The 23,271-nt window shown below is 43.3% G+C and overlaps 1 protein-coding gene across 7 annotated transcripts in view; it reads right to left on the reverse strand.

Moving 5' to 3' along the window:
• DGKB (diacylglycerol kinase beta) overlaps nucleotides 1-23,271 on the reverse strand; it is a 575,083-nt gene that overhangs the window by 435,631 nt on the left and 116,181 nt on the right. For all 7 annotated transcript variants that reach the window (XM_050938613.1, XM_050938610.1, XM_050938616.1 and 4 more), the window contains 2 exons: nucleotides 19,638-19,714; nucleotides 7,920-7,940 (listed from right to left, as the gene is read on the reverse strand). In XM_050938613.1, the coding sequence (XP_050794570.1) occupies nucleotides 7,920-7,940; nucleotides 19,638-19,714 (98 nt within the window). The remainder of the gene's footprint in view (nucleotides 1-7,919; nucleotides 7,941-19,637; nucleotides 19,715-23,271) is intronic.

Genomic DNA, 23,271 nt, shown 5'->3' on the forward strand with positions numbered 1-23,271 from the left:
TGCAATCAAGCAGCAGCAGAGATCACACACACACAAAAAAGGCAAATACGGTACAGTACTGTGTTAAACATAAACTGCTAAAAAAATTAAGGGGAAGCAGTATTTTACTTCTGCATAGTAAAGTTTCAAAGCTGTATTAAGTCAATGTTCAGTTGTAAACTTTTGAAAAAACAACCATAACATTTTGTTCAGCATTACAAACATTCCAGTTACAAACAACATCTACTCCCAAGGTGTTTGTAACTCTAAGGGCATGGCTACACTGGAAACTTCAAAGAGCTGCCGCGGGAATGCTCCCGCAGCGGCACTTTGAAGTGTGAGTGTGGTCGGGCACGAGCACTGGGAGAGAGCACTCCTGATAATCCACCACAAGGGGATTACCTCCCAGAGCTCGGAGCCTGTTTACACTAGCACTTTAAAGCGCTCAGACTTGCTGCGCTCAGGGGGGTGATTTTTCACCCCCCTAAGCCAGCAAGTTAGAGCGCTATAAAATTTAAGTGTAGATAAGCCCTAAGGTTCTACTGTATTAGTAAAATAATTTCTAGCTATATAGTATGAAGAGCTATACAGTATAGAATCGAATGCTATTTCTACTTTCTTTTGTGCTACTTAGAAGGTTCTTTCACACCAGGCTGTCTTAACAGGAGCACTGTGCTGCATACCAATGGGTCTAACAAACAAAGTAATTAGCTTTGGAGCCACTGCTCACTCCTTCCTCTAAAGAGATTTTTATACTGTGAATGTCATTATTTTGTTATATGCAGTGTTGTAGTTGTGTTGTTGTAACCATCTTGGCCCCAGGACTTGAAGAAGAGTGTAAGCCAGAAAGCTTGTCTCACCAAATTGGTCCAAATAGAAGACATTACCTTACCAATCTTGTCTCTCTATTATTTTGTTAATTATATAATATAAACACTAGGACTTGCAAAAGTGTGTTGTGATGAACATGACCACAAACCTCTGATGTGTTCTACATTACACCATCTTACAACTGGAGTGATGGAATATTAGATATCACTATAGAATTTTCTTATAATAAATTAAAAAGTTACAGTTTGTAACAAAATATATTTTATATGAATATTCTTGGATAGACAAAAAAAAGAGGACAATATCTGCCCTGAAGAACACCTTGTTTCTCGTGGTTTCTTGCAGCAAGCAATTTCACAGAAAAACTGCTTTTCAATTCATGTTTCAGCATATCAATTTAACAACTGTCCCACATTAGCCATCAGAGAAGACTGATACAAACTGACTTGCTGTAACCCATAATCAAGTCCAAAACATAAAGACCGTGCTGCTTCTCATTATACTTGTGAGCTCAGAAATGCTTCACTCAGAAATGCTTCACCTTTAAAAATTCATCAATAGCCATACAAAAAAAATCAATAGCTATCTGAATGAATGTTGCTTCCAACGAAGTGTTTATCGCACTTTTATTTTAAAGTGAATCACTAAACAGTACTTTGAAATACTGTCACATAAAAAGGGATAATGTTTATCCTGCCTCTTAACATCAATATCACCATCCACAATTGCTACTATATTCATATATTGTTTCCAGTATGATCCTGATTTTGGAGAGGCTTAGCATTTCAATCATTTCAGCTTCTCACTTATAAAAGCTGAATCTTGTGCACACATAAAATCATTTAAAAATAAGTCGTATGTCAGTCACAAGTCAGTTTGTAACCCAGGCTGGTGGAAGCCAGTGTGACTGATGTGTTGATGACAGGCTGCTCGGGTCAGAGCTGCCAGACCAGGGTTTCTACTACACACAGACACTTAGCATGACCTGCATTCTGGTAAACTGAGAGTAGCCCAACGGAGAGTGGGAGCTACAACAGCAAAACATTGTAAGGCACCCTAGGTTAGAGGGGCAGGTAGTGACAATCTCTCATTGGTCTAGATTGCACCCCAGAATGTGACAGATACTAACTAGTTACTACAAGGGTGCGCAAACTATGGCCTGGAGGCCGCATCCAGACCTTCAGACGTTTTAATCTGAGCACCAAGATCCCACCAGGGAGCGGGGTTCGGGGATTGCCCTGCACCCGTGCTCCAGCCGGGGAGCAGAACTGTGGGGTTGCCTGTCTCCACGCAGCTCCCGGAAGCAGCAGCATGTCCGCTCTCCGGCTCCTACACACAGGGGCAGTCATTGGGCTCCACAAACTGATCGCAACCCATGCTCCACCCCCACAGTTCCCATTGACCAGGAACCAGGCCAATGGGAGCTCTAGGGGTGGCGTCTGCAGACAGGTCAGCGCACAGAGCCGCCTGGCCGCGCCTCCACATAAGAGATGGAAGGGGCTCATCTAGACAGACTTATGTGTAGTGCTGTGGAGGAGCCGGTACATGTAGGTACCAATGACATAGGGAAGGGTAGGAGAGATGTCCTGGAAGCTAAATTTAGGCTGCTATGGAAGAGACTGAAATCCAGGACCTCTATGGTGGCATTCTCAGAAATGCTCCCAGTTCCACATGCAGGGCCAGGTAGGCAGGCAGAGCTTCAGAGTCTCAATGCGTGGATGAGACGATGGTGTAGAGAGGAGGAGTTTATGTTCATTAGGAACTGGGGAAACTTTTGGGATGGGGGGAGCCTATACAGGAGAGATGGGCTCCACCTAAACCAAAGTGGAACCAGACTGCTGGCACTTAACATTAAAAAGGTTGTAGAGCAGTTTTTAAACTAGGAGATGGGGGAAAGCCGACTGCTGCAGAGGAGCATGTGGATCGGACACAGACTTCTCTTAGGGGAGAGTCTGATGATAGAGAATCTCCAAGTTATAGTCAGGAGCAGAGGACGGAAGAGGATAATGTAAGGGCCGGATCAGATGATAAACAGTCACATAAAAAGGAAATCTGGCACATCAGAAAAGGGCAGACAAATAAACAGGAACAAGTTTTTAAAGTGCTTGTACACAAATGCTAGAAGTCTAAATAATAAGATGGGTGAACTAGAGTGCCTTGTGATAAAGGAGGATATTGATATAATAGGCATCACAGAAACCTGATGGACTGAGAGAAATCAATGGGACACAATCATTCCGGGGTACAAAATATATCGGAAGGACAGACCAGGTCGTGCAGGGGGAGGTACTATATGTGAAAGAAAATGTATATTCAAATGAAGTAAAAATCTTAAGTGAATCCATGTGTTCCATAGAATCGCTATGGATAGAAATTTCATGCTCTAATAAAAATATAACATTAGGGATTTATTATCGACCACCTGACCTGGACAGTAATAGTGATGATGAAATGCTAAGGGAAATCAGAGAGGTTATCAAAATCAAGAACCCAATAATAGTGGGGGATTTCAATTATCCCCATATTGACTGGGAACATTTCACTTCAGCATGAAATGCAGAGATAAAATTTCTCAATACTTTAAAAGACTGCTTCATGGAGCAGCTGGTACGGGAACCCACAAGGGGAGAGGCAACTCTAGTTTTAATCCTGAGTAGAGCGCAGGAGCTGGTCCAAGAGGTAACTATAGCAGCACCGCTTGGAATAGTGACTATAATACTATGGAAAAGGATAAATGGACACAAATCAGATATTAGGAATGGCAATATACAGAAATCTGTAGGAGAACACTTCAGCCTCCCTGGCCACACTATAGCAGACCTTAAGGTGGCCATCCTGCAGCAAAAAAAACTTCAGTACCAGACTTCAAAGAGAAACTGCTGAGCTTCAGTTCATCTGCAAATTTGACACCATCAGCTCAGGATTAAACAAAGACTGTGAATGGCTTGCCAACTACAAAAGCAGTTTCTCCTCCCTTTGTTTTCACACCTCAACTGCTAGAACAGGGCCTCATCCTCCCTGATTGATCAAACCTCATTATCTCTATCTTCCTTGCATATATATACCTGCCCCTGGAAATTTCTACTACATGCATCTGACAAAGTAGGTATTCACCTATGAAAGCTCATGCTCCAAAACCTCTGTTAGTCTATAAGGTGCCACAGGATTCTTTGCTGCTTTTACATAATACAATAGCATTCAATATCCCTGTAGGGGGAAGAACACCTCAACAGCCCAATACTGTGGCATTTAATTTCAAAAGGGGGAACTATATAAAAATGAGGGGGCTAGTTAAACAAAAGTTAAAAGGTACAGTGACTAAAGTGAAATCTCTGCAAGTTGCATGGGCCCTTTTTAAAAGACACCATAATAGAGGCCGAACTTCAATGTATACTCCAAATTAAGAAACACAGTAAAAACTAAAAAAGAGCCACCGTGGCTTAAAAACCATGAAAAAGAAGCAGCGAGAGATAAAAAGACTTCCTTTAAAAAGTGGAAGTCAAATCCTAGTGAGGCAAATAGAAAGGAGCACAAACACTGCCAGCTTAAGTGCAAGAGTGTAATAAGAAAAGCCAGAGGAGTTTGAAGAACGGCTAGCCAAAAACTCCAAAGGTGGTAATAAAATGTTTAAGTATATCAGAAGCAGGAAGCCTGCTAAACAACCAGTGGGGCCCCTTGACAATCAAAATACAAAAGGAGCGCTTAAAGACGTTAAAGTAATTGCTGAGAAACTAAATGGATTCTTTGCTTCAGTCTTCACGGCTGAGGATGTTAGGGAGATTCCCAAACCTGAGCTGGCTTTTGTAGGTGACAAATTTGTGGAACTGTCACAGATTGAAGTGTCACTAGAGGAGGTTTTGGAATTAATTGATAAACTCAACATTAACATGTCACTGGGACCAAATGGCATTCACCCAAGAGTTCTGAAAGAACTCAAATGTGAAGTTGCGGAACTATTAACTAAGGTTTGTAACCTGTCCTTTAAATCGGCTTTGGTACCCAATGACTGGAAGTTAGCTAATGTAACACCAATATTTAAAAAGGTCTCTAGAGGTGATCCTGGCAATTACAGACAGGTAATTTTAACGTCAGTACCGGGCAAATTAGTCGAAACAACAGTTAAGAATAAAATTGTCAGACTCATAGAAAAACAAACTGTTGAGCAATAGTCAACATGGTTTCTGTAAAGGGAAATCGTGTCTTACTAATCTATTAGAGTTCTTTAAAGGGGTCAAACAAACATGTGGACAAGAGGGATCCAGTGGACATAGTGTACTTAGATTTCCAGAAAGCCTTTGACAAGGTCCCTCATCAAAGGCTTTTACGTAAATTAACCTGTCATGGGACAAAAAGGAAGGTCCTTTCATGGATTGAGAACTGGTTAAAAGACAGGGAACAAACGGTAGAAATTAATGGTAAATTCTCAGAATGGAGAGGGGTAACTAGTCGTGTTTCCCAAGAGTCAGTCCTAGGAACAATCCTATTCAACTTATTCATAAATGATCCGGAGAAAGGGGTAAATAGTGAGGTGGCAAAGTTTGCAGATGATACTAAACTGCTAAAGATAGTTAAGACCAAAGCAGATTGTGAAGAACTTCAAAAAAAATCTCACAAAACTAAGCAATTGGGCAACAAAACGGCAAATGAAATTTAATGTGGATAAATGTAAAGTAATGCACATTGGAAAAAAAAACCCCAACTATACATACAATATGATGGGGGCTAATTTAGCCACAACGAGTCAGGAAAAAGATCTTGGCGTCACCGTGAATAGTTCTCTGAAGATGTCCATGCAGTGCGCAGAGGCGGTCAAAAAAGCAAACAGGACGTTAGGAATCATTAAAAAGGGGATAGAGAATAAGACTGAGAATATATTATTGCCCTTATATAAATCCATGGTACGCTCACATCTCGAATACTGTGTACAGATGTGGTCTCTTCACCACAAAAAAGATATTCTAGCACTAGAAAAGGTTCAGAAAAGGGCAACTAAAATGATTAGGGGTTTGCAGAGGGTCCCATATGAGGAAAGATTAAAGAGGCTAGGCCTCTTCAGCTGGGAAAAGAGGAGACTAACGGGGGATATGATAGAGGTATATAAAATGATGAGTGATGTAGAGAAAGTGGATAGGGAAAAGTTATTTACTTATTCCCATAATACAAGAACTAGGGGTCACCAAATGAAATTAATAGGTAGCAGGTTTAAAACAAATACGAGGAAGTTCTTCTTCACACAGCGCACAGTCAACTTGTGGAACTCCTTACCTGAGGAGGTTGTGAAGGCTGGGACTATAACAATGTTTAAAAGAGAACTGGATAAATTCATCGTGGCTGAGTCCATAAATGGCTATTAGCCAGGAAGGGTAAAGAATGGTGTCCCTAGCCTCTGTTCATCAGAGGATGGAGATGGATGGCAGGAGAGAGATCACTTGATCATTGCCTGTTAGCTTCACTCCCTCTGGGGCACCTGGCATTGGCCACTGTCGGTAGACAGATACTGGGCTAGATGGACCTTTGGTCTGACCCGGTACGGCCGCTCTTATGTTCTTATGACACTGCTTCCGGGAGCTGCTTGAGGTAAGCACCACCCGGAGCCTGCACTCCTGACCTCCTCCTGCACCCCAACCCTTTGCCCCAGCCCTGATCCCCCTCCTGCCCTCTGAACCCCTCGATCCAAGCCCAGAGCACCCTCTTGCACTCCCAACCCCTAATCCCCACTCCAGAGCCCACAGCCCCAGCCAGAAACCCTCTCACCCCTACACACGCCCAAACCCCACCCCCACCCGGAGCCCCTTCCTGCACCCCGAACTCCTCATTTCTGGCCCTACCTCAGACCCCGCACTCCCAGCCAGAGCACTCACCCTCTCTCACATCCCAACCCTCAATTTCGTGAGCAGTCATGGCCCCCCCATACAATTTCCATGCCAAGATGTGGCCCTCAGGCCAAAAAGTTTGCCCATCCTGAGTTAGTATGTAATATTTGCTGGCAGACCAGTTCTCTAGTAGTTGGAAAGCTGAGGAACATAATGTTCTGGAATCCCTTCCTGCCACTGTTAGCATAAGCTCTTCAAACATATTGCTGCTTGTGCTGTTATTGTATAATAAACCAATTACATGGAGCATTCACTCATTCTTCTCATGGTTTCATATCCCAGATAAATATCTTTTGTTTACTGTTTTGGGATCTGAGACATGGATGAACTTGGTATAAATGAAACTGAGGAAGAGCTGCAGTGGAGTTTTAGAGGTCAGGAACAGTGTTTGACTGCACTACTCAATCTTCCTCACAGACACTTTGTTCCTCAATATAAATCCTGATTTTTAACATTCCTATACCAAGCACTGAGCCTCTCTAGAGCAGTGGCTACTAACTGTGTTGCACTGGATATGCTTTTGCTATGTGGAAAATAAATGCTCTTTGGATATTAGGGGAGATTACAAAACTTATTTTCAATGGTGAACTAAGCAGGATTTACAAACCTTAGAATCACATTGTCTCTGGTCTTCACACAGATGTACAGAGGGAAGACACAAGCAGCTGTCAATCTCTAGATTCATCTAGTTAGCTATCTACTGTAGTGTGGATATATTTTGTTCTTTTAGGTCCCGAGCACAACAAGGTAATGTTATTATATAGCTAATTACACTAAAGTTTATATTCTACTCAAATTCTGAAACTTGGATAGTTTATGGGACTAATTGACTTTGTATCACACCAGTGTACATGTCAATGACATAGTATGATCATTAAAAGATTATGTGACCATATTAATGCTTCTCAAAAAAACATTTCCAAGAGCTCACTAGAAACTACACATTATTTTGTGGCTGATTACCCTACCTCAATTTTCCAGGTTGCTCTTAATTACATGATTAGCAAAATTTTGGACAGTCACGCTGACACAAGTTAAATTCACCTAACGAAAAACAGCATGCTGTCTTAGTAAGAACACACCTCGTTCTCAGCTTCAAATTGTAACACACTACCTGAGAGAGTGGCCACATGAAAGATTTACCAATATATGAATGTTTCAGTGGAACCCTGCAAATAAACAATCACTGTTCACATTAGTAATAATAAAAAAATCTAATAAAGAAAGATTACTTACTTGATTAAGAATGTCTTGTTTCTGTAGTGCATGCAAAGAAAGAGAGAACACACATATTAATGCAGTATATATAGTAACACTCAGACTCTGTTTTTATAATAGGACTATTTTAGTTGAAAATTTAGTTTTGTAGATAAACAGGTTTGAAAGAGAACAAACACATTCCATTACTTTATGCTAGTATAGTTGTTAAAAATGTGTCTAGTATTGATTAGTTAGACAGTGCAAACATTTGATTTCTAACCATGCAATGACAGATATCCAAGGAAAAAAAACAACGAAAATAATGTCTTGAAACTTTCATAGATTCATAGACTCTAGGACTGGAAGGGACCTCGAGAGGTCATCGAGTCCAGTCCCTTGCCCTCATGGCAGGACCAAATACTGTCTAGACCATCCCTCATAGACATTTATCTATTCCACTCTAAAATATCTCCAGAGATGGAGATTCCACAACCTCCTTAGGCAATTTATTCCAGTGTTTAACTACCCTGACAGTTAGGAACTTTTTCCTAATGTCCAACCTAAACCTCCCTTGCTGCAGTTTAAGCCCATTGCTTCTTGTTCTACCATTAGAGGCTAAGGTGAACAAGTTTTCTCCCTCCTCCTGATGACACCCTTTTAGATACCTGAAAACTGCTATCATGTTCCCTCTCAGTCTTCTCTTTTCCAAACTAAACAAACCCAATTCTTTCAGCCTTCCTTCATAGGTCATGTTCTCAAGACCTTTAATCATTCCTGTCGCTCTTCTCTGGACCCTCTCCAATTTCTCCACATCTTTTTTGAAATGCGGTGCCCAGAACTGGACACAATACTCCAGTTGAGGCTTAACCAGCGCAGAGTAGAGCAGAAGAATGACTTCTCGTGTCTTGTTTACAACACACCTGTTAATGCATCCCAGAATCACGTTTGCTTTTTTTTGCAACAGTATCACACTGTTGACTCACATTTAGCTTGTGGTCCACTATGACCCCTAGATCTCTTCCTGCCATACTCCTTCCTAGACAGTCTATTCCCATTCTGTATGTGTGAAACTGATTGTTCCTTCCTAAGTGGAGCACTTTGCATTTGTCTTTATTGAACTTCATCCGATTTACCTCAGACAATTTCTCCAATTTGTCCAGATCATTTTGAATTTGACCCTGTCTTCTAAAGCAGTTGCAATCCCTCCCAGTTTGGTATCGTCTGCAAACTTAATAAGCGTACTTTCTATGCCAACATCTAAGTCGTTGATGAAGATATTGAACAGAGCTGGTCCCAAAACAGACCCCTGCGGAACCCCACTTGTTATACCTTTCCAGCAGGACTGGGAGCCATTAATAACTACTCTCTGAGTACGGTTATCCAGCCAGTTATGCACCCACCTTGTAGTAGCCCCATCTAAATTGTATTTGCCTAGTTTATCGATAAGGATATCATGTGAAACCGTATCAAATGCCTTACTAAAGTCTAGGTATACCACATCCATCGCTTCTCCCTTATCCACAAGGCTCGTTATCCTATCAAAGAAAGCTATCAGATTGGTTTGACACGATTTGTTCTTTACAAATCCATGCTGGCTATTCCCTATCACCTTACCACCTTCCAAGTGTTTGCAGATGATTTCTTTAATTACTTGCTCCATTATCTTCCCTGGCACAGAAGTTAAATTAACTCGTCTGTCGTTTCCTGGGTTGTTTTTATTTCCCTTTTTATAGATGGGCACTATATTTGCCCTTTTCCAGTCTTCTGGAATCTCTCCCGTCTCCCATGACTTTCCAAAGATAATAGCTAGAGGCTCAGATACCTCCTCTATTAACTCCTTGAGTATTCTAGGATGCATTTCATCAGGCCCTGGTGACTTGCAGGCATCTAACTTTTCTAAGTATCAGAGGGGTAGCCGTGTTAGTCTGGATCTGTAAAAGTAGCAAAGAGTCCTGTGGCACCTTATAGACTAACAGACGTTTTGGAGCATGAGCTTTCGTGGGTGAATACCTACTTCGTCAGATGCATGTAGTGGAAATTTCCAGGGGCAGGTATATATATGCAGGCAAGCTAGAGATTATGAGGTAGTTCAATCAGGGAGGATGAGGCCCTGTTCTAGCAGTTGAGGTGTGAAAACAAAGGGAGGAGAAACTGGTTTTGTAATTGGCAAGCCATTCACAGTCTTTGTTTAATCCTGAGCTGATGGTGTTAAATTTGCAGATGAACTGAAGCTCAGCAGTTTCTCTTTGAAGTCTGGTCCTGAAGTTTTTTTGCTGCAGGATGGCCACCTTAAGATCTGCTATAGTGTGGCCAGGGAGGTTGAAGTGTTCTCCTACAGGTTTTTGTATATTGCCATTCCTAATATCTGATTTGTGTCTGTTTATCCTTTTCCGTAGCAACTGTCCAGTTTGGCCGATGTACATAGCAGAGGGGCATTGCTGGCATATGATGGCATATATTACATTGGTGGACATGTAGGTGAATGAACCGGTGAAGGTGTGGCTGATCTGGTTAGGTCCTGTGATGGTGTCGCTGGTGTAGATATGTGGGCAGAGTTGGCATCGAGGTTTGTTGCATGGATTGGTTCCTGAGCTAGAGTTACTATGGTGCAGTGTGCAGTTACTGGTGAGAATATGTTTCAGGGTGGCAGGTTGCCTGTGGGCGAGGACTGTCTGGATATGTGGACTCTCTACTCAGACCCTATGCCACCAGCACTCCCAGCTATCTCCGTGACACCACTGATTTCCTGAGGAAACTACAATGCATTGGTGACCTTCCAGAAAACACCATCCTAGCCACCATGGATGTAGAGGCTCTCTACACGAACATCCCACACACAGATGGAATACAAGCTGTCAGGAACAGTATTCCTGATGATGCTACAGCACAACTGGCTGCTGAGCTCTGTGCCTACCTCATGATCTCTAGCTTGCCTGCATATATATACCTGACCCTGGAAATTTCCACTACATGCAATTCTGCCCACATATCTACACCAGCGACACCATCACAGGACCTAACCAGATCAGCCACACCATCACTGGTTCATTCACCTGCATGTCCACCAATGTAATATACGCCATCATATGCCAGCAATGCCCCTCTGCTATGTACATTGGCCAAACTGGACAGTCGCTACGAAAAAGGATAAATGGACACAAATCAGATATTAGGAATGGCAATATACAAAAACCTCCCTGGCCACACTATAGCAGACCTTAAGGTGGCCATCCTGCAGCAAAAAAACTTCAGGACCAGACTTCAAAGAGAAACTGCTGAGCTTCTGTTCATCTGCAAATTTGACACCATCAGCTCAGGAATAAACAAAGACTGTGAATGGCTTGCCAATTACAAAACCAGTTTCTCCTCCCTTTGTTTTCACACCTCAACTGCTAGAACAGAGCCTCATCCTCCCTGATTGAACTACCTCATGATCTCTAGCTTGCCTGCATATATATACCTGCCCCTGGAAATTTCCACTACATGCATCTGACGAAGTGGGTATTCACCCACGAAAGCTCATGCTCCAAAACGTCTGTTAGTCTATGAGGTGCCACAGGATTCTTTGCTGCTTTAACTTTTCTAAGTGATTTTTAACTTGCTCTTTTTTTATTTTATCTTCTAAACCTACCCCCTTCCCATAAGCATTCACTGTTAGACATTCCTTCAGACTTCTCAGTGAAGACTGAAACAAAGAAGTCATTAAGCATCTCTGCCATTTCCAAGTTTCCTGTTACTGTTTCTCCCTCCTCACTGAGCCATGGGCCTACCCTGTCCTTGGTCTTCCTCTTGCTTCTAAGGTATTGATAAAAAGCCTTCTTGTTTCCCTTTAGTCCCATAGCTAGTTTGAGCTCATTTTGTGCCATTGCCTTTCTAATCTTGCCCCTGCATTCCTGTGTTATTTGCCTATATTCATCCTTTGTAATCTGATCTAGTTTCCATTTTTTATATGACTCCTTTTTATTTTGTAGGTCATGAAAGATCTCGTGGTTAAGCCAAGGTGGTCTTTTGCCACATTTTCTATCTTTCCTACCCATTAGAATAGCTTGCTTTTGGGCCCTTAATAGCGTCCCTTTGAAAAACTGCCAACTCTCCTCGGTTGTTTTTCCCCTCAGTCTTGATTCCCATGGGACCTTACCTATCAGCTCTCTGAGCTTACCAATATCCGCCTTCCTGAAATCCATTGTCTCTATTTTGCTGTACTCCCTTCTACCCTTCCTTATAATGGCAAGCTCTATGATTTCATGATCACTTTCACCCAAGCTTCCATCTACTTTCAAATTCTCAACGAGTTCCTCCCTATTTGTTAAAATCAAGTCTAGAACAGCTTCCCCTCAGTAGCTTTTTCAACCTTCTGAATAAAAATCATCAGCTCAGTGTACTCTGTGTAAGTTACCTGTTGTCAACAATGGATGTCAGCAACAAATGTTTCCGAACCAGTTCTGAGCAGTTTAACTGCAAGCGCAGAGAAGGATAGACTCTGGTGATGAAATGCTGCGTTGCCTATCATTTGTACAATAAGTAAATCAAAACAGTGCTTTGGAAGAAGGGACTGTATTCACTTTTTCCATTTATTCACAAATGCTCAAAACTACTTCAGAGTAAAACTTACCACTCTCCATTTATCCATAAAAGATGTGTTCTGAATATGAATTATATCAAATGCCCCAAAATCTAGTTAACACCGAATTAAGATTACTGGTGCCTCATGCTCTTCCAGAATGTTGAGTTCAGCTAATCTCAAATCTTTAAAAACCAGAAAATATAGAATTAAGGTACGTGCCATTGAAACCTTAACTCTGCCCCCCTGCAGCTGGTAATTTCCAAGGAAAAATATCTGCATACACTTCAGTACTGTGTTAAGTGTTGCTGTATTGAATAGTGGAGGGATTAGCTGGAGAAGCTTGGAAGAGTTGTAATTGTGATAGGAGGAGATTTGGAGCATCCCTTCCTATTTGTTTATGATAAAGAAAAGACATGCTTATGTACCAATCAGAGATCCAATATGCCTTATTGCAGCGCTGAGTTCCGTTGGTTGTGTCAGTAGCAGTGAGTAAGGGGTTTCTTGCCATGAAAATGACTGTCAGTGAGGCAGGATAGGAGAGTAGTCTGTGGGTTTAATGACGGGTAAGTAAAAATACAGTGCTAGACAGAATCCTGGGGATAAGGGCAAAAGGGTTGTGCAAAGGGATTTTTCTAATATTGGGGGTGTTCTTCTGGTGTAGGCTCAGTATTTGAGTACACAGCAGGTGCAGGTAGCTCCTGTTCAATGCACCTCACCTAAACATAAGTTTGCCTCACCAAAGAGAAGTTGTTAGATCTGTTTTACAGTGATCACATGCCCTATTCCCCAAGTGTGCTGCACTAACTACAGGGGCAGAGGTTTTGTATGTGTTTTATGGCCATGCTGGGCCAGTGCTCAAAGGGAGGTAAGGACACATTTGTATGTACCTTAGCTTTGTATTTCCTAGTTTTCAGAAGTTTGTTTACATTACCTTCATGGGTGCTGGAAGGCCTGAAAGAGTGAGGGACCAAGCCCCCCATCCCCCAATGGCCTGACCCTCCCAGAGCCCCAGCCCCTCCCATCAGCTTTACCCTCCTGGAGCCCCTACCCCCTCCAGCCAGCACCCCCTACCAGAGCACCTGCCCTTCCCATCAGGTTCACCCTGCTGGAGCACCTGCTCCCTCCCACCAGCCTCATCTTCCCAGAGTCCCTGCTCCCCCCCACACACACACACTCCTTACCTTACTCTCCCTGATGACCAGCCTGAAACCCTCGAGGGATGGGCCTTTCCTGCTTCCCAGACCCAGCAGGTCCCCGACACCAAGAGGAGCCTCTGTTGCGGTTTTATTAGCCAACAGATGAGGTCTTAACTGCCAGCATGTGGCTCAGTGCAGACCAGGACTAGGGTTGCCAACTTTCTAATTGCACAAAACCAAGCACCCTTGCCCCACCCAGCCCCTTCTCTGAGGCCCCACCCCCACTCACTCCATCCCCGCCTCTCTCCATCACTCGCTCTCTCCCACCCTCACTCACTTTCACCAGGCTGTGGCAGACAATTGGTGTGCGGGAGGGGCTGACAGCTCCAGGAGGAGGTGCAGGCTCCAGAGTGGGGCCAGAAATGAGGGGTTCAGGATACAGGATGGAGTTCAGGGCTGGAGCAGGAGTATAGGAGTGGGTGAGGGCTCCGGCTGGGGGTGTGGGCTCTGGGGTGGGGCCAGGGATGAGGGAGGGATGCAAGAGGGAGCTCCAGGTTGGGGTGGAGGGGTTTGGAGTTCAGGAGGGAGCTCAAGGCTGAGATAGGGGGTTGGGAAGCGGGAAGGGGTGAGGGTTTTAGGTTGAGATGTGGACTCTGGGGTGGGGCCAGGGATGAGGTGTTTGAGGTGCAGGAGGGGGCTCAGGGTTGGGGCAGGCTGTTGGGTTGCAGACTCTGGCTGGGGCCATGGATGAGAGGCTTGGGGTGCAGGAGAGGGCTCAGGGCTGGGGGTTAGGGTGCAGGCTCTGGGAGAGAGTTAGGGTGTGGGAGGAGTTTCGGACCTGTGGCAGAGCGTTGAGGTGCAGGAGGGGGTTTGGTGTGTGGGCTCCAGCCGGGCAGCATTTACCTCAGGCGGCTCCGTCAGTGGTGCAGCAGGGCTAAGGCAGACACTCTGCCTACCCTGACTCCGTGCAGCTCCTGGAAGCTGTCCGGCATGTCCAGCTCCTAGGCGGAGATGCAGTCAGAGTGCTCTGCACACAGGCGCCACCTGCGCCTGCAGGCACCACCCCCACTCCAAGTACCACCCCCACAGCTCCCATTGGCCATGGCTCCCTGTCAATGGAAGCTGCGGAGCTGGTGCTCGGGACGGGGGCAGCACACAGAGTCCCCTGGCCTCTGCACATAGGAGCCTGACAGGCTGCCACTTCTGGGAGCTGCGCAGAGCCAAGGCAAGCAAGGAGCCTGCCTTAGCCCCACTTCACTGCTGACCGGAATGTTAATGATCCCGTCAGCAGTGCTGACCGGAGCCACCAGGGTCTCTTTTCAACTGGGCGTTGCAGTTGAAAACACGACGCCTGGCAACCCTAATCGGGACCCGGATGCTGGTCAACTGGATCATGTCATGATGCGCTCCCTCTCAGCCAGGTTTTAAAGAGGACTGGGGGGAAGGGGAGGCAGCAATGGCCCTTCAGGCACTGGAACTTTTACAGAACCGTAGGGGCCAAGGCCAAAGCACCGGAGGAATTATACTGAAATATCCTGCAGAAAGCGCATATGTTTCTTTTGTTAGAAAGCAGAAGGCATGGCCCTCCCACTTTTAAAAGTGGGGGGAGCCCCCTGACTGCCCCAGTTCAGCACCAGTGATTACCTTTCCTTTTTTTATTTCCTACTTTTCAGAGATTTAAGTTTAACTGACTTCAACTTTCTGGAAGGACACAGGACAGCATTGGGCAACCTTAATTCCGTATTAACAAAGATTTGGGGAATTTAATTTCCATGGCTTTTCAATAAGTAATTTATCAAAACCCCCACGTACCACTGACCAGCTCTCTTTCTCCCTTGCCACTGACTCCCTAGCAACAATTACCCTGGCCAGAGAATACACTGGCTGCATGTTGGTCCCATCACTGCCTCTGCATCATTATATCTCAGATGTCTCTGTCTGTCCAGTACAGCCTGGTTTTCTCTTCTGAACTGTCCTTCCCAAGAAGAGGCAGGCATCAACATGAGACCCAGAGGCAGAGCAGAGAATGTGGGAACAAGTATGGCGTCAGTGAGGATATTTTTTGAAGGAGGAACAGACATTGTGGGTGATGTGAGAGGAAGGATGGTCCAGGATAAGGACATGGGACTTAGGAGACCCAGGTTTAAGTCTTTGCTCTGTGACAGACTCCGTGTGTGACCTCAGTCAAGTCAATTAGACACACTCTATCTCAGTTTCCTATCTGTAAAAGTGGGGATGACAGCACCACCCCTCATCTGGGTCTTGTAAGCGTAAATACATTAAAGATTGTGAGATGCTCTGACGCTATAGTAATAGGGCCATATTAGTACCTATCTTGTTTGATTGATGGATGTGGGGGATGAGAGAGACAGAGCTGAAGACCCCACAACACCCTCCACTGCACCACTCTGACCCCTTCTTTCCACCTCACCCTCTTCTGCAGTTTCCACACCATCCCTCACCCACTCTGACTCATATAGTCCTACTAACTGCTGAGATATCACTACTCCACTACTACTGCCCCAGTCCCTCCAACATGTCTGTTATTCCAAGCCACCCCCAAGCACACCTACTATGCCAAACCCCCTCACCTCCCCCCACACACACCAGCTGCTTTGAGTACCCCCCCACACACACACACCAGCTCCACCTTGCCACTTCATGCTACCAGGAGTGGCCACAGGGAGGTGGGAAAGTGGTGAATCTGTGAGGCGTGCATGTACAGCTGAAGACAGAAAGGATCAGGAGAATGGAGTTGCAGAGTCTCTACCCCAAAAATCTGGGATAAGCATATGGGAAGAGACTCTACACATTCATCTGCAGCATAGAAGGCTTACGGTGTTTATACATTGCAACAAAACATCCGCAGCTGGCCCAGGTCAGCTGACTCAGGCTCATGTGGCTATAAAATTGCAGGGTAGATATTCGGGCTTGAGCTGGAGCCTGGGCTCTAGGACCCTGAGAGTAGGGGAGGGTCACAGTACATTACAATTTTATACACAGCCTGAGCTGAGTCAGCTGACCCGGGCCAGCCACCAGTCTTTTATTGTAGAGTAAACATAACCTCAGAGAGATGAAGTGGCCATTTCATGTTCTCAGCTAAATGAGAACACCCCAGGGAGATCAATACAGCTTTAAACAACAGTTCTGAGACACGTGAACTGCTCTATTAATCTCAGTGGGTGTTCTTATTCCTCTCCCCTGTGACTGCACTGGTGAGCCCGTGCTGTGCACCAAACATGCCGATTCGCAGCCCCTCACCTTAGTCTTAGCACAGGGTGCAAGTTCCAAGAATGCCTGTTCTCAGCTTCTCACACAGAGGGACTAGGCTCCTCCAGACCCCAGCTCACATGGCGGGCAGAGAGGAGCCCCACCAGGGAATAGATACCCTTTAAAGTAGCTTTACTAAGGTAAATGTCACCAAAAGTATAAAATCCCCTTGACACAGGTGGATAGTAGCAACACACTGACCTATTGCTCTCACATTTCTAACAAAGGCAGGACCTCAAACTCACAGTTCATAGGTGCAGCTTAGGTTCAATGGCCACAGCACATCCCCTTGAGGCACCCAATTCCTGAACCAGCCTGCCTTGAAACAGTCTTGTTACAACAGAGCCCTGGTCTTGCTATACATAAACATTTCCTTGTCTTTGGCTCCATCTACTTTCTTAACTTAACCTTGACTATTTCTTCAATATAGCTCTTCTAAAAGGCCAGTGGGTGCCATGCACTAGCTGAGATAAATCCTGAATAACTGAGAAGAGTTTTAGGGGCTCATCCCCTAATGAGTCTAAAAGGCTGCTCCAAACTATGCTGGCGGACAACGACTACGGTGAGACTGAAATGACAGCTGGGAATCAATGGTCTTTACAGAAGCCTCAATCACATTCCATACACCAAAAGCAGGAAGAGGGAGTGACATAGGAGCTGCTACAATCAGGTCTATGACACTGGAAGGGCCCCCCCCCCTACACTGGATAACCCTCTGATGGCCAAGTTCATTAACTCCATTGCTGCACTAAACTTCCCAATCTGACCACTCTGCACAGGTTTATGTGATTCTACAAAGTGAAAGACAATGAAGAAACAAGATCCCATGATTTCAAAACTCAGCTTTGAATGTCAAAAAGATCATAATTGTACTGGAGCAATCTGATTATTAGAGTGGCATATAGTGAAGAACAGCACTAGAGTGGAATACAGCGTTGAGCCCACAGGTCAAGGAGAAGTCTGGAACATGAGATTGTTTAGGCACTTTTATCTCCATAAATATAGCACACTACAAAGTTTCATAGCATAGCTCCAGGCATAAAAATAATGCAGATTCAAGATAATCATTCACGGGCAACTCATTGCTCTACGTCAGTGGTTCTCTGCTGGCCACTTGTGGCCCAATCCGCACACATTTGCGACCCACGTGACATCCTCATGGCCACACAGGTAGTATATATATATTGTGTGCATGTGGCCCATAATGATAAATAGGTTGAGAACCACTGCTCCACAGATCCAGAGGTCAGGTAAAATTACTTATTATTGTATTTTACCACCACAATTTAAAGTATCACACAAGATCTCAAAGTTCAAGGGGCTTTAGCTGGTTTACTTGCCAATGTTTAACATATACAAGTAATATATGGGAATTGATTAACAACACAAAGTTTACTTAGTACAAGTGCTCTCATATTATGAATTCCATATAAGTCTCAGAAAAATGTGCCAAGAAGGAAAATGATATTGAGCTAATTAGCTATTTTAATATACATTATATGGATGTGCTAAAGAGCATTATCTGGCTTTATTGCATAGGTTTAAATAGAAAAATACTCTTAAAGATAAACAGAAATGCTTTTTCTTAAATATATATTTATTTTAAAAAATAATTAAGAACCACACACGTGAACTTCCCACAAGAATTGAGGACAACACCAAAAGCAGCATGAATTTTGCAGCTCCCTGTTCAGATAAGGATTCCCTACATATCACTAAAAAGAGTTAATATTTAAAAAAAAGTTTATGAAAACCAGTCAAGGTCCTACTTCTTAAGGCCTATATTTTAAGGCCTGAATGGACCAATGTGATCATCTAGTCCAATTTCCTGCACAGCACAGCCCATAGATTTTCACCCAGTAATTCCTGCATGAAGCCAAGTAACTTGTGGTTAAACTTGAGCAAACACCACCTTAATTATCCTACACTGATTGCAGTAAGAACTGGTAACATCAGAGTGCTCCTACTCCTCCTCAACAATAATGGGCATTACATCTGTGTCTGCCATAACTCAAATCAGAATTCATATTCAAGGCCCTGTATGTAGTTTGTGTAGCTGCACTGATACAGGAAATGATTGCTGCTGGTTGACAGCCATCACTCTGGACACACTAAGTTACCTCTCCTCATTGGTCTAGCTGCACTACCGCAATTACAGAACCTAACAATGCATTGGTGAATTTCCTACTATTACTCTCAGATAATTTGCAATTCAGGCAAATATTCCTCACTCCCAAAATAATGATACAACAAGGTGTTTGCATCCTTATGTGACTAGGATTAAGATTGCATGTGAAGCAGCACCACAAATAAGCATTGCCTGATTTGGTGTTTTGAAGTCCCACATCCCAGAAGGATATATGGAGCAGAAGGCATTGTTCTGTGGCAGCATCTTAACTTCATCTCAAAGATTTTGTAAGTGATTATTTTTTAAAGAAAAGAGCAACTATAACTTTGTTTACACAAATAAATTACTCATCGGAATAAACATGAATATTCTCTGGCTTTTTAATGATGAATTAGATCACTTCTTGAGGTTCCTTCCAGACCTACATTTCTATGATTCTATGAAATGATCATACTAATAGATCCTTTTAATTAAATAAATCTTTTTTTAGCTCTTCAGTGTATATTTTACTTTCAAAAGAATAAAACATCACTCCAAGCAGTAAATTTGTATATAATTATCTATTTATAAATGCTCATTCTGCCATGTCATTTTTAAAAAAACATTTTGTTATATTAATCACATTTTTAAACCACTGAATAAAAAAGAAGAATTACCCCTTCAGGATTATATTTTGCTAGCACACCATTACCATGGAATTCTTCCAGAACATCCTTAATTTTCTTGGTAGAGTCTAGAATAAAGTAGAAAAAATAACAGGAAATTGATTTATACGGTATGAACTGTAGTCAATAAAAGTATTATTTGTTTCAGATTGAGTTTGTGCTGTTGAGAATATAGTCTCTTTTCAAAGTGCATGCGTAATCTCCTCTAGGAGTATGGGAATTACCAGCGCAGTAAGAAGAGAACATATTGTACCCTCCAATTTAATAAAAACAAAAACAAAAACATCTGAAAAATTGTATACTCCATGACCTAATCTTTGACTGTGGTTGAATAATATTTCAGAAAATGCTGTTTGCATCAGCGACTTTAAGTCATTTTTGCACTCTCCTGATCCTGTGCCAGCTGTGAATCAGGCTAGTCCTCAGTGTAAGTTAGATGCTTTCAGGCATAAGTCACAATGGATACAAGGGTCATGAAAGCAGCCAGGACACACCAGAATGCAGGGAAGACCAGGGCAATGCCCATTCTCCGCAACCATGCCCTCTATACCAGCCACAGGGAAGGGCATAGAAGCCATTGTACCAACTCTACACCACTGAAGTATTCTCTTACTGTGGCCAGTTTTGCAAGTGTTAGAGTTATTTTACCCCAGCAGAGTGTGCAAAGCAACACTACTGCAGCAGACGTATGGCTCTTTAACTTTTCTATTTTCTCCCCACCGCCCTGTTATAAATGTTAAACTGAAATAGAATGGTTTTAAGCACTCCACCTGCAGGAATTCTCTGTAGGTATTGACTCACAACTGGTAAATAATTTTCAACTGACATTCTGACTGCTCACTATTAATACAAAAATTTCAATAACTATTCACTGTGCAAATCCCTGGACTCGGATTCTTTCAAAATATGCCATTCACTTACACATGAGCATTTCACATTATTTGAAACAGCTAACAGAAACTAATAACTCAGTCATGTCTTAAAATAGCTTTCAGTAGGCACTTCAAGTTACAAATAGCAGGCGTAGCTCTGTGCATTTTTTTAAGTTATAATCAGCAAAATACAATACTGTGGTAGCTTTTAAGAGTTAAAAGAAATTTACCATCTGCAAACTGACTTAAAAAAATGCATCTTTAAATCAATAAATAGACCTGAAAAGGGAAATATGGCATCAAGGAAGAATGTATGTAATAAAAAAAAAAGTCTTAGTTGTAACACATTACAAACTGAGGGGAAACAATTTCAGAGCAGTTCAAGCACTGTAAGAACTAATGCTTTCACAGTTCCATTATAATGAAAGCTCCGGACAATACAGCTCTGACGGTCTTTAGCCCACGCAAGCCTCTCCAGCATGACAATATTGCGATCCAGAGAAGACTCCTCAGCCCCCTAAGAGCCCAACAATGAACCCCCTTGGCAGACATAATATTTGTATTGAGAGACAGACGAATAAAAAGCTATAACGAGAGAGACTGTTGCTAATTGCTGTCTTGTTGCATGATCTAAGGTGTGTGCACGCCCTACAATCTGAAATGCACCAAACAAGTTCACTTCATTTTCTAGACAAAAAAAATCTTTGTAATAAGGAAAACAGTACTGTATAATGTGAATTATACACTAAGTTAAGAACACAGATACAGGGCAAAATTAGCCCAATTTGTATTATTAAACATTAATGTGATTACAGTGCCCAGAGGAGGCCTGACTCAGTATTAGGGCCTCACTGTGCTAAGCGCTATATAAATTCATATTCCATGTACAGAAGCACTTCAGGTTCTAAGGCCCTGATCCTACAAAGATTTAGTCAAGTGAGGAATTGCACGAGGGAAGCACTCAGTTGGATGAGATCTTTCCTTTTGGGCCGCATTCAGAGCTTGCTGATGGACAACTTCTCCTCTTTTACTGGACCCCTCACACTTGGGAGAATCTCGCAAGGATCTATTCTACTGACCATCCTACTGAATAACCTGCACTATATGAACAATATGAACACACCTGCACTATATCTTAATTATTTCCCATGCTGATAGCAAAGTCATTCAACTATCTCAGAGCCTGACTGAGATCAGCAAGTGTACGAAAGGTGGATGGCTGCAACTAAATCCGAGGAACACAAAGTTGATGTTGGTGGGAAGACAGCTAAGTAGAATAGACAAATATAAAAATTCCCCCTTTCTGGGGCAGAAGCTATCCCCAAATAAAAGCCTCACCTTTCTGAAGTGCTATAAGATTAAGGATTTCTATCAGAAATGGCCATACCTCTTCCTTCTTTTGTTTTCCCAGCTGTACTTCTAGTCATCTTTAAACAAACATTATATACACATATAACTTTAAATAATACAAACATCATTACCAACAAGTTGGATATGTTTCTTATAACTTCAGAAAATTTTTAATTCTGCTCCCAGCAGTGATGCTTAAAAAAAATTAAAAAAAAATCTCAAGCAGAGCTAAGATGAGGAAAGTTTCAGCAATAGTATCTCTAACCCTTCCCTCTATGCATGCCAGCTGGACCCTGTGGTCTAATGACATACTTCTCCCACCCATACTCTGCATGTCATTGAAAAGGAGGGATGAGGGTCTAACTTCTGCCTGGGTTGCCCCAGCTCCCCAGGAGTCTTAAATTCTGGACAGGTAGTATATTCATCATAGGCATAATGTGATACATCTCCCAACAACTGAGGCATGGTCATTTATCATTTCCCTTTGTTTATAGTCTTTCAAGCAGTTTTCAGTCCATAGGACAGTATTAATATCCAAGCCAACTTGAAATAGTTTTTTAAAGTATCAGCTTTTTTTAAAAATCCAAATATATTACATCTACTGCCTGCCCTTCATTCACTAGGTCTATCAGAAAAGAAATCAAGTTCTCTTTTCACAGTTTCGGTACCATAAACCAATACTGGGAGCATGTTCAGCCCAGGTTGCTTTAATAGGTTTTCATAAACCAATAGGTCTGTTAGTCTACAAGGTGCCACAGGACTCTTTGCTGCTTTTACAGATCCAGACTAACATGACTACTCCTCTGACAAAGGTAAACCAGCAGCAGTTACCATCCACACACAAAAATGGAAATGAGGCTCGTTTGGAGCGTAAAGAATCAAAGCAGGGGTGGCCAAACTTACTGACCCTCAAGATGTATACGATAGTCTTCAGAAGTTCGAGAGCCACGGGGCACACCTGCCGGGGCGCAAAGCTTCAGCCCCACAGGGCATGCCTGCCAGGGCTCGGGGCTTCTGCCCCATGGGGCATGCCTGCTGAGGCTTCAGCCCCACTCCTGCTGAAGCCCCGAGCCTCAGCATGTGTCCTGAGCCCCGGCGCCCCCCCCCCCATGGGGCTAAATCCCTGAGACCCCCTTCATCACAGGGAAGAAGCTCCTACCCCCCACTACCCTGCCACAGGGCAGAACCTCCATCTACCAGATTGGGCAGTGTGGGGGAAATGGGGGCAGGGAGGGCTTCACAAGCTGCACTTTAACTGTAAAAGAGCCATACGCAGCTCATGAGCTGTGGTTTGACCACACCTGAATTTAAGAATTAGGCTGGGCTGGTCTACACTGCCGCTTAAATCCATGCAATTTACGTTGATCAGGAGTGTAAAAAAGATACCCCTCTGAGCAATGTAA

This window comes from Gopherus flavomarginatus, chromosome 2 (genome assembly GCF_025201925.1).
Source record: "Gopherus flavomarginatus isolate rGopFla2 chromosome 2, rGopFla2.mat.asm, whole genome shotgun sequence".
NCBI lineage: Eukaryota > Metazoa > Chordata > Testudines > Testudinidae > Gopherus > Gopherus flavomarginatus.